Source organism: Oreochromis aureus, linkage group 1 (assembly GCF_013358895.1).
Source record: "Oreochromis aureus strain Israel breed Guangdong linkage group 1, ZZ_aureus, whole genome shotgun sequence".
Classification (NCBI taxonomy): Eukaryota; Metazoa; Chordata; class Actinopteri; order Cichliformes; family Cichlidae; genus Oreochromis; species Oreochromis aureus.
The window spans coordinates 26,676,987-26,689,470 of NC_052942.1; the positions used below are offsets into that span (position 1 = coordinate 26,676,987).

A 12,484-nucleotide genomic window follows, 5' to 3' on the forward strand; every position below is an offset into this window, starting at 1 on the left:
GGAGACGAGACGACGAGGCTCCAGATCCTTCTAAAACATAATTTATCTTTATGCCTACAGCTATATCATATGCATCACCTCTAGAGAAGTTGTAAATAAGTAGGCATGGTAATGTAATAATGGTAATGATTATATTTGCTATTCATTACACAACTTATACACGGCTACTGACACTACACAAAAATTGACAACTTCACACATATTGACATGAAAAAAATCATATTTATATTAATAAATAAATAATCTGTTTTTTGATCTTTTGTATGTATTGCGCTTGATGTGTTATTCTTGTTGCAAAGTTGTGTTTCACCTCATGTGAATATGCTAGTGTGACAGCAACATCATTGTTTCTTCAAAAATGATTTAAGTGAAGTGACCTTTTGATTTGACCATAACTGTAATTAAAATCTAAAGCTGCAATGGAACTCCGAAATGTGGGCGAGTAATGCTTTTAATGGAGTAAAACAGGAATAACTAAGGCCTCAGTTAAGGAGGAAACTCACATGGCCAGAGAGAGCAACCTCCGGTAGATGGCAGCAACGCAACAAGAAGCACGCAGCTGCGTCAGAACGCCTGAGAGGACCAACATGGCGTCCGTCAACAGCAGCGAATGGAGAGCTATCTGCGACAAATTCACGAACGCCCAAAATCTCACAGAAATAGAATCACGAAACGATAAAGAAAATGACCCCTTCCGCTCTAAGTACAAAGCCAAGGAGCTTCTCAGAGAGATATACTGCTCGCTGAAGAATTTTGAAGCGGGCGAAGGTGAAGAGGAGGGCGGCGGAGAGAGCGGCGACCAAAGGCCGACAGAGCAGCCGGTGGACGGGCAGAGAGAGGACCTGTTCGGCCAGGGCTTCAGCGGTGATTCACCAGCCGGGTTGCGGGCCGCAAGACTCGGAGCTGTGGAGTACTACCTGGGCGTCAACCATGTGGACACGGAGGAGCTTTCAGCCGGGCAGGAGCACCTAATGAACTGCATGAAGCTGCTGGAGAGATGCAGAGTGTCGTCCCCGAATGTGTCCCTGTTTATCCAAGTTAGGGTAACGTTGATCGTTTCTTTCTTACAATAATACAAAGCTGCTATTTAAAACAAATAAATAAATAAAAATTACACTACATACAGAAGTTATGTTATGATCACTGATAAGAATATGTATTAAACGTGTGACATGTGATTATAATGCTAAGGATGATTTTTGAAAACACTCCATCAGAGTGTTTGTGAAGCGTTATAAATAAAGCACTGCTACATTTTTTTAAGAGTCACACTGCTATAGTAGTACCATCAGATGATGCATGATCATTTGATGCTCATGTGTTGTCTCCTTGTGTTTTCAGAACCAGCTAGGTATCCTCTGGGCAGGCCGGGATGAGACAGAGACTGCACAGGGCTTCCTCGAAACTGCAGAATCCATCTATCAACGTTACATGAAGGAGGCAAGGCTGATTTCCTGAATAAAAGTTTATTTTAAAAAAATGAGGATTGATTGAAATATTAGTTTTCAGGAAGGTAATGCTGCCCCCACAGTATGGCTGCAATCACAATAGGTAAATCCTCTTCTTCTTTTTTCAGGACGGCAGTCCTCCCACTGATATGACAGAGTACTTTGCTGCTGAGGAGAACCTGCTGACTCACCAGGAAAGGATTAAGAGGTAACTTCCACAGCAAATTTCCAGGATTTTGCTATTTCCTTGCTTTTATTTAGTCCCTTTGTCTCTCTCTGCTTTCCTTGTGTATAGGTTTGAGTTGGCCTACACCCATACCATGTACTACCTTGCTCAAGTTTATAAAAACCTGGGTGAGTATGAGATCATTTAAGGATAATACCCACCAAAAAAAATTACACTGATGAAACAACAAGAAATTGCATCTGACCCCTATTTAGCTATTTAAATTACTTGTAATAACTATAATAACTATAGTTTTGTCTCTCAGGTCAAACTGAGCGTGCCGCTACCTACTGCCACACAACCCTGCAGAGACAGCTACAGTTAAATCAGTTTACTCCAATGGAGTGGGCTCTAAATGCTGCTACACTATCCCAGTATTACATCACTAAGGTAAGCATATAGCCAGCTTAAAGTCATTTATAGACATTTGATCTGCAACCTAAGATATTCTGCATGTTATATAAAATGCTTTTTCTTTTAAAAGTGCTGCATGCAGTATTCACAACCACTAGATGTCACATAGGAGTTGCTCAGAATGTGACAGATGATGGTAGCAAGAGTAAAAAGGGAGGTTTAACAAGATGGGAGTGAGACCTGCTGTGTTTGGAGCTGATGGCAGTGCCGAGCGGAAGATGCTCAGATTTTCATCAGTAGTATGAACGTGATTAGAAATGAATATAATACAGGTTTGAGTTAGAGAGGCAAGGCTGAGATGCTTTGGACACATGCAGGACATGTTAATTCATTGATTTATATATCGTGTCGATGAAAATCTCATTTTTTAGCGTCCTGGTCTGGAGTCTGCCATCTTGTTTATAAAGTGCAGGGTGGGAAGTCACGAGTTGTGTGGAAAGCTAACAGGAACTTGCATACTATAGCGTACACACACAGCCAGATCAGAAGCTTGTAGTAAGAAGAAAGACTGTGTCTTATCCAGGTCATTTCAGCACCAACCCTGAGTTTTCTGCACTACAAAGGTGGTTCACTTCTTACCGGGGTAACTTGCCATGGTAGCTTATACTGTAACCTCGTCTGGAGCAGGCTAAATTCCAGATTAGAGATCAACAGCTCTAAAATCACCGCCTACTGATCAGTCAGTTCTCCAGAACATAGCGTCACCATTCCTAAAATTCCTTGGATCTCTGCAGGGAGAGTAGGTTTGGTCTAAAGTTTTTCATCACCGTCTAAAGTCATTGTGTTTCTGATTGAGGAATAAATATAGATTCTTACATGCAGATTTACTGTATGTATTATTTTCTGTTGACAGGGAACAATTTTAAAACTCTTGCGTTGTTGTGTAGGCATTACTGTCTGATCCTAAAGCAGGACCCCTACAATGCCCTTGGTGACATCATATCAAGTCTATGTTTGATTTCTGTTTTTATATTTAATCTTTACTCTCAAACCCTTAAACAGTACTGTGCTGAGAGAATAATGTCCAGTTTAAGCCATCCCTTACTAGAACCACTGAAAGAAGTTCAAACTCAGTCTGGCATTGTCACAGGAATATGCACATGTTAATATGATAATTTATAAAATGTGTAAATGTTGTTATACTTGATTCTAATCTGCTGCTAAGTCTCTTTTACACGGACTGAATTGCAGCTATTAGAACACAGAACACACATGAAGAGTACCTATTTGATCTGCCAAAAAAACTAAGCACATTTGCTTAATTAAGCTATAGGTCAGTAAACTTTAAACTGGCTCTGTTTAAACAGTAAAGTTTCAGAGCTATAATGTGCAGCTGTCACCTAAGAAATAAATGCAGCACCATGAATCCACTCGACAACTAAAAAACTTGAACCAAAATGATTATTTTACTGGTCTGTGCACTAACGATTAACCGTTAACAAATTGCTGCAACATTCATCTTTTGTTGTTTCTGCAAAAGTGTTGGATTTTACTGGCACAGTTTTAGATTTTATTTGTTCTTTATAGCTTCTTAATCACCATTTGATAACATCTCCGGAGTAAGCGGCAGTCATAGGGACTTTTGTGGAAAAAAAGTCATGTGACCTGTGAAATTTCCCTTTTAGATTAGTTTGTTGGTTAGAAGACCAAATGCAGGGGACACTCTGCATTAATTTTGTGGGTTGATAACTAGCTTCGTTTTGAGCTCTTATCCTTATCGCCTGAGCAAGTAAATTCAGATAACAAAAAGATACCCTGGATACATTGAAATGCTTCATAATTCAGGGCCCTGTTAGCCAAAAATACTGACTTGATAAGCTATCCTCGTATCTATTCTCCACTCTTTGCACGGCATGGTAAAATTAAGCAGCATTAGTGGCTCACTGGTTCATATTGCTTCCACACAGCAAGCGAGTCTCCATGTGGTGTTTCCATTATCTCCTGGTGCTTCTTCCAGGAGCTCCAATTTCTCCTGCAGACATAAAACACACCAGGTTAATGCTGCCTACCTCCACTCCAGACACCAAAAGACATTCTTAATTTCAACAGCTTCACTTTCTATTTGAATAAAGATGAGTCAGTCTTCATATTTTGTAGTTGTTCGCTACTATACAAATATCCAAGATTAAGCTTTAAAAGGAATAAATCTTGAAATGTTTATTCTGTTCAAAGAGAATAAACCTTTACCTTGCTTTTTTTGAAAATGTTCTCCAGCTCTTATGTATTTTCTTGTGGTTCAGATGTACAGAAGCATATTTTTAATGTCTGGTTTAATTGCCATGCCCGTCACAGTAGTTTGTTTTAGATTAAGTGATGAGAAATGGGTATGTAGTTATCTGTGCTTTTGTGTTTTCTAGGGCCGCTACATGGAAGGCAGACACTGCCTCTCAGCAGCTACTGTTATTTCTGATTTGGCAGGCGAGGTTCCTTCTGAGGCTGCAGCACAAGAGAGTAATTATCTATACCAACTTGGTTGAAATACTTATTAATGCTCATTTGCTTTTGTACCCAACATCAGCTACACTGAGTCAAACAGGAGAAAATGCAACTGTGTCCCAAAGCGGACAACTTAAAATTCTTGTCCTCGGCGCGGTCCGTGCAAACCCCTCATGCCATCCTTATATCATTCAGACATTTTTGCTCTTTGTTCTCTGTCTCTTGGCATATCTCAACATCTCTTTCTCTTCTGGTCTGACCCAGATGAGACAGAGAGTGAACGCAGGGAACATCTAAGACAGAAGAGAGCAGAGATCGCAAGATGTTGGATAAAATACTGTTTGAACCTCCTGCAGGATGCCAAGAAGCAGCTAGAGGTACTGCATAGATGTGTGTGGCTTTATTGTGTTTGTTGTGACACCAAACACAAAAACTTTATCAGCAGAATGTCATATCTCAGTTAAAACATTTTTTTTAAGCGCTGTCACGTCAAGTTGACCGTTCTTGGTCTTATTTTGTCATGTGGAACATCTGTTTTTCTGTGTGTTTATCTCTTTATGCATCTTTAATCTACTCTTTTGTTTTGTGTTTACCTTAAAATACAGTCTGTTTGCATGTGTTTGTGCATATTCAGGACAACATCGGTGAGCTGGATACCGATCGTCAGGAGGAACTGAAGAGAGCTAGACGACGTGAGGAGGAAGAAGAAGAAAAGGGCAGAAAGAGTGCTTTGCTGTTTGGCTCTGAAGACACCTTTGACTCTATTGCTAGCATTGAAGAGAAGGTCTGTATCTTGTGCCAGATAATTCTTCTGCTGATACTAAAACTGTAGATATTGTAGGTATTGTTGTTAAGAAGAATAATGCTACTGGTTCTGCATGATGCTGCAGGCCTTGCAGACAGTGTGTTTACAGATTCTCACTCATTTTTTACTGAGGGGAGAGTTAGAAAATCTGGCTATTAAGGAAGAATGAAGCATAGCCTTTTGTAAATTAATAATCAAGCTATTACAGCAGGAGCAATCAAATTCATTAGCTTTCTTATTTACAGGTGATGTGTTTGTTCCCCTTGGACTTCACTGAGGCCAGATCTGTATTCTTGGTAGGACAGAATCATGTCACGCAGGTATTTGTATACACACACACACACACAGTGGTGAAAAGATCATATAAGCAAACAGGCACACCCAACAAGGTTGCACAATAGTTCGCTATAATCCCATACAAGATGTACAGATAATCATTTAACTCTGTGACATAAGAAAATGCAGCATACAAGCATACACATTTTTTTTTGTTTTTGGTAAGCATTTATAAGCCCAACCAGCACTGCAAGATACTACTGTATATGTCAAGGGTGTTAAACATAAGGCACTGAGGTCAGAATTGACCCTCTAAATACAGCCCACTGGACGGCTTTGGAAAATCTGACGAATGGCATAGTGGTATTTTCATAAGTTTTACAGCTTTCTGTGGTAAAGATCATTAATACCAAACTAAAGTAACTAAAAAATAAATAAACACTGAAATGATAAAAAAGTATCTGTTTTTTCACTATTTATGATTGAAGTATATATATTTTTTGTTTTGTTTTTTATAATGTGTCCTTACTTAAAAAATGAACCAAAAACAGGACAATCAACAACCTATTTTTCTGTTAATTTACTCACCTATTACTTACAGTTTAGTCATAAAAAGTCATGTTGACAGATTTCTTGGATTTGCTGCAGCGATCTTTCTTCATCATGTAGAAAACCTGAAACTTTTTGCTGAAACTCTTGGATTCAATGGGACTTCTGTACACTGACAGAAAGGGGAGTTTCACTTGTTTCACTTGACACCCTTTCTGTATCCAATGAGACTTTATTTCACATTACAGTTAATCTGTCATTTTATTTCTAGCTGATGCAAAAATTAAGTGCACATCTTAAAGACTAAAAATCCTGAGTTAGATTTGATCCAAGTTTCGTGTTTACCCTCGTTCAAATATTTTCTGCTGTTCATGTGTGAGAAAGAAATGCCAACCACTGAACCCACAACGTGTATTTAAAGCCGTACTTTTGGTGGTCCTGAAATGTGTACGTGGGTGTTGTGACCCAGTGGTTAATGTGTGAGGTTGGCTTTTAGGTTGCTTTTATATTATAGAAAAAGCAATAGTTCCCCACCCAAACACACTCATAAAGAGAAGCACGAGGAAGGGAATCTTTTTTGTTGTTGTTAGGTGATGGATTTTTTTTTTCTTTTTTTGACTGTATCTCTATTCTTTCACTCTGAAAGGCCAAGGACTACTTTCAGATGGATGGCTATGTGACAGACCACATAGAGATTTTGCAGGATCACAGTGCTCTGTTCCGATCCCTGGCCTTCTTTGAAGAGGATCTGGAGCGGCGCTGCAAGATGCACAAACGAAGGGTGGACATGCTGGAGCCGATCTGCAACGGTACTTCTTTAAAGACACTGTCATGTCTTTTCTAATGAAGTTTAGTTGAGGAAGAACAGAGGCAAATAACCAATTAGCTGATTTAACTTTTTTTTCTTCTCTGTAGACTTGAACGCACAGTACTATCTAATGATCCGCAGACAGTTGATGTTCGAATTGGCTGAGACCTACAATGAAATGATGGACCTAAAACTTGCATTGGCCAACCGACAAGCAGACACACAGTCTCTAGATAACCACACCATTAAGAAATTTAACCATCTCTGCTCTGCCTCTGCCAAGTAAGTACTTTTTATACATTCTCTGTGGGTCTGTATTACTCATGTCTGAGTAATTTCTGTATCTTCTTCTTTTCAGGTACTTCCAGATGTTCTTAGACTCTCTCTGTTCCCCAGAAGGGAAATTTCCAGAGCGCCTGGAGGAGGAAGTGCTCAGACCAGCTCTGGTGGCACGCTTCAGAGTGGCCCGACTACACAGCCGACTCATCAGCACCTCACCTACTGTTCAACTGGACAACCTAAACAAATCTCTGGAAAACTACAAGTATGGATATTCATCCAGCACTTTGGCAGTTACATATAAAAATAGTTGGCGGGATGACTTTAGGATTGGAGCACAAAACATAGAATAGAAAAAAAGACTTATTTAGATCAACTGCATCCTGCTAGTTGCCATGATGTTTGATTTTCCATCTTCCACCTGTTGTGTAGGTACGTGGTGCAGTATTGTGAGGCCAACCCTGAAGCAGGAGCCGCTGTGGAGACAGAGCTGGAGCTGAGTAAGGAGATGGTCGGCCTCCTCCCTCTCAAAATCAACCGCCTCAACGCAAGGATGGACTCAAACAACTGAAAGACTCCACTCTTTACGTCACTTGCTTACTAATCCGGTTAAAGTCATCATTTTGAGCCGCTCATCGGGCACTCCCATCTAAAAACTGAATAGAAACTGACTGACTTCTGTGTTTATATTGGCTTCTTTTTGTGCAGTGGGCATGCTGCTTTCACAAGACTGTTGAATACATACCCGGCTGTAAATACCTGCTCGCCGCTGTGAAGTAGCTTTTGTGGTTAATTTACCTTAAACTCTTATTACAAAGAAAATGCACCCTGTTAAACATTAATAAGAAAACACAAGTTTCTTTTTTGTAGTACTAAGAAGTCGAGACTGGTTGGGTATGTTATGAAAAAAACAACATCTTTGGATCAAATGGGCGACAATCTGATCTCATTTTTCATTTAGTTCATTTATTTCTTCCTAACAGCAGTGGAAGAGAGTACAACAAACCAAACAGCCACAGCCTTTGTAGGTTTAAAACTAAAATATCAGATACTGCTATTGCAAAACAGTGTTTTGTTTTTTCATTTTGTTAAATTGTCATTTGTTTTAAATTCTTACTATTCCAGCACCCTCTGGCCTCTGACCCTAGTCTGATTAATACACGCTTTCTAATGTTAATCATATTGGTTTTAATTTATTGTGGCTTTATTTTCTATAAAGCACTCAGTGCACTACGAGTCTCTGATGGTGAAATAAGTGTGATGGCGTACTGCGACCGGCCTGAGGAAACATTAAGAGTTCATCTATTTTGTGCTACTGACTGACAAGACGACCATTAATAAGTGGACTTGATCACACTGGTGTTAGCTTAGTAGACATTATAATTTGCATAATGTGAGGTTCATTTTTTATCAGACTGTTTTTTCTTCCTCTCTGAGGAACCTTATCACCCATTTTTTTTATGCACAACATATAGTGATTATTGATTAGTGATATAAAACCAATGAGCTAATTCGTACTTGTACCATGTTTTTGTTTTTTGAGTTTTTGGGGGAGTTTTGGGGTTTTTGGGTTTGTTTTTTTTTACTTGCAGTGAGAAGCTAAGTGTTAAACCGACTTCTTTTTTTCTGGTATGCCTTCATATAACACAAGGCGGGGCTCTGAGTAACAAACTAAAATTATCTCAATTTTGGGTGCCGATGACTTTGAGGACTATACTATTAAGCCGGATTATTAAATTGCTTAATGCAGAGAAATGTCTAAAGCTGTGTCTGTTAAAATGTCTTGACTTCACTGTGACTATGTGCTCGCCTATAAAAAAGAAAAGTGCATGTGCTCTTTGTGAAGTTTATATTTCTTCTTTCTTTGTTCTTCCGCCTGTCATTTGCACTCCAGTCAATTTATACCTCAATATTACCAATTTACCTCAAGAGGTTTTACAATCTATACATGTTACAGGGCTACATATTTGCCACTATGTGCAGCTAAACTAAAGTGTGTTAGGCGACACAGCTTCAGTCCTCGAAGCTATTTACAGTAAACATGATGGATTTGGGGTTAACTGAAGTTAGCTGAATGTGTTGCAACAGAGGTCAGATGTGTGGGCCGTCAAACCACTGATTGCCAACTAGATATGCAGTTATTTATCTTCCCTAGCAGTGAAGCGACATGGCAGTCACAGAACTGATGACTAACTATTTTGTTTAAACTATTAATCTGAGTTTAACTAAGTCATCAAATATCTTGTCATTACTCTACATAGTTTCAGACAAATGGAAAGAAACACAAAGAATAAGTTACCTCACAAAGTGATGTATCACAAATCCATGTCGTAATGTTTCCAAAGAACCAACATCTATTTACCACATTTATTTTAGAAAATAACAAACATCGTTACATCCTTTACCCTCTGCGTCAGCTCCTTATACACACCCACGTACACAAGCATGCAAATAAAAATACTTTGTCATAAGAGAGTATTTGTGTTTTTATCACATTATGTAAAAGCATACCACGGCCCGATTTCTGCTTTAATTCATGCTCGCCATTTAATACTTGTCAAAACATGTGCTGGCAAACCTGCTCGGCATCACACAATTACCACTAATAGACTGTGAGCAAGAACCTGTTCAAGAGCGCTTAGCGGAAAATGCTGCACACTTACGGAGAAATATTCAGGCTCATAGAAATTCCATGATCTTGTTTACATTCATGTGAAAAGAACGTTTTCACAAGGTTGTTTTCAGAGGAATCAAGAGGGTCAGGAGTAGCAAGGTGCTGCTAATCAAATGTAGACAAGAGTGACCACCTCTAAAAAGCAGAGATTTTATAATTCTAGACAGTAAAATGACAAAAAACATGGAGCAGGTATTATCATCCAGGTAAGTAAATAATCTGAGTCTAAGTCATCCACTCAGCCAAGTGTTTTCTTCAGTCTCAGCTGACTGCAGGTTTCCCCAACCTTAAAAACAGTACATTTGCACAATAACTGAAACTAGCCAACTGAATGAACAATGGACTGTGAGGTGATCAGTGATCATGATCAAGAAGCTGACCTCACAGTCCATTGTTCATTCAGTTGGCTAGTATCAGTTATTGTGCAAATGTACTGTTTTTAAGGTTGGGGAAACCTGCAGTCAGCTGAGACTGAAGAAGTGACTGGGATGAGTGACGAAACATTTTCCCCACTGAAAACGCTACATCCAGATGAACAGAATCAACCTTTTGGGAGCAGGAAGCCTCTTCTCTCTAAGCAGAATATGACTTTGGTGTGCAATGTTGACTCTAAACAAAGCAAAGGACTTCTGGAAAAATGTCCTTTAGACAGGTGAGCCCAAAGTGCGGATTTTTGTTTAGCTATAATGCCCAGTTAATTCTACATTTGGTGAGAACCAAACGGCACACATAGCAAAGGTCAAACACGATGCAGGGCAGATGATTTGAGCTTGTTTTGCAGCCGCGGGACCCGGTCGATTATGAACTCCTCTGTGTACCAAAGTATTCAGATGAAGCTTGGCTGAAACTGGAACAGCACGAAGATCACAGCAGCAAATCTAAAACAGAGTAGCTGGAAAAACAAAAGAATCAAAATGTTGCAAAGTCCAGACCTCAGACTGATTGAAATGCTGTGGTGGGACCTTAAGAGTGCTGTACATAAACAAATGCCCACAAACCTCAGTGACCTGAAGCAACAATGCGGGCTAAAACTTCTCCACAGCAATGTGAGAGGCTGATTAAGTCACATAGAAAACAGTTACTTATTTGTGCTGCAGGTGGTTTTATAAGCTACTGAATCATGGGGTGTATTTAGTTTCCACAGGACTGCAAAGAGTGCTGTGGAAACATTTTTTTCACATGACTATATATTTATAGGATTGCCAAGCATTCGAATATAAATCAAGACACCTAAAGAGGTCTGAAAGATTTTTTTTCACTTTTTATGAAGTGGAAAGAATTCCTGTGTAAATAATTGTAGTTAATGTTAAACATTCATACAATTTAAAAAAATGTGATGCACAAAAATTAAGTAAGTTTAATGTATTTATAATTCAAATGTATCATCCCAGTGAGTGCCTTAAACCTCTATTTTTTTAACATTTGATTCATTCTGATGTTTTTCTCTGGTTCTATTGGTGCGATTGAAGCTTGAGCTTAAGACTGGCGAGACTGCAAAAAAAGCAAATAAAAGTCAATGAGTGTGTTTTAATATGTGTGTGAACTTGCAAAATCGATGAGGACTGTTTTTGTTTTCTTTCTTTTAAACTGTTAAGTTTCAGTTTGCATTCACAGACCTGACGTGTGCTCCTAGGATCAGACAAAGCAGGAGGAGACGAAGGCAATATGGCGCTGCAGTCTTGTCTTTGACTATCTACGACACAGAGATGGTTCATGAATCCACAAGCAGAAGCATTTCTATAAAGAAAATGGATTAATTGGTTCTTATGGTTATCAGTAACTGGTAAAATGATCCTGGTCGATTTGCGCATATGTTAATGGCTGTGTTTGCATTTGCTTTCTGTCTGTGTTTGAGAGTGTAAAAATAAGACAGTCTGTGTTAAACTCATAAACTCTTGTCACCCAGACAATAGACTCAAATCCCACACAGTGCAATAGTGGTGGGGATAGAAACCAAGCTGACTGTAAAATATGACTGTTTATAGATATAGTTCATACTGACTAGTGCAGGGGAACGCACTGCAACAAATGTTAGTGAATGTATAGACAATGCTTTGTTTCAAATAACTCGAATATTTAGTATTGCAGAGAAGGGCAAGATTGCGTATAAGCGGATATATGAGCCTCATAAATAAGTTCATGTCTGCCTGTGCGTATGTGTGTGTTTGAGGCAAGGCTGGGCAGGCTAGTGTGTCATTTCCTGAAGAAAATGATAGCAACTGATGTTACCACTTCCTACTGATGTGTCAGCTGAAACAGACAGAAAAAGAAGAGAGAGAAGAAGGAAAGAGTAAACTGCTGTAAAGCTGATGACTGTATACACTAAACTGAACTAAATTAAAATGATTGATCCCTTGTTTTTTGACAGGACAAAGTCAAAGAAAGCAATGCAGTCTTCGTCCCACTGAGTCACCTCTGCCTTTGTCTAGGAACTTAACAAATATTTGAGTGAGACTGCTGTCAGTAACATGAACGGATGCACCCACACATAGATGCGCATTGGGTCACTAGGTTAGGCTGTTCCACAAAACTCCCATCCAGACGTCACAAATTCAACCCAGTGTGAAGT

At 39.2% G+C, this 12,484-nt stretch overlaps 1 protein-coding gene across 1 annotated transcript; it reads left to right on the forward strand.

Annotated features, from left to right (window-relative positions):
• The first annotated feature begins 518 nt into the window (after positions 1-518).
• Positions 519-9,091, forward strand: LOC116318813 (kinesin family binding protein). The gene is made up of 13 exons (XM_031737962.2): positions 519-1,043; positions 1,342-1,440; positions 1,577-1,656; positions 1,744-1,802; positions 1,940-2,064; positions 4,446-4,539; positions 4,789-4,901; positions 5,159-5,308; positions 5,575-5,649; positions 6,801-6,963; positions 7,070-7,244; positions 7,321-7,506; positions 7,674-9,091. The coding sequence occupies exons 1-13, from the start codon at positions 531-533 to the stop codon at positions 7,810-7,812; spliced, it is 1,971 nt and encodes a 656-aa protein (XP_031593822.2). The 5' UTR covers positions 519-530; the 3' UTR covers positions 7,813-9,091.
• Positions 9,092-12,484: the final 3,393 nt, after the last annotated feature.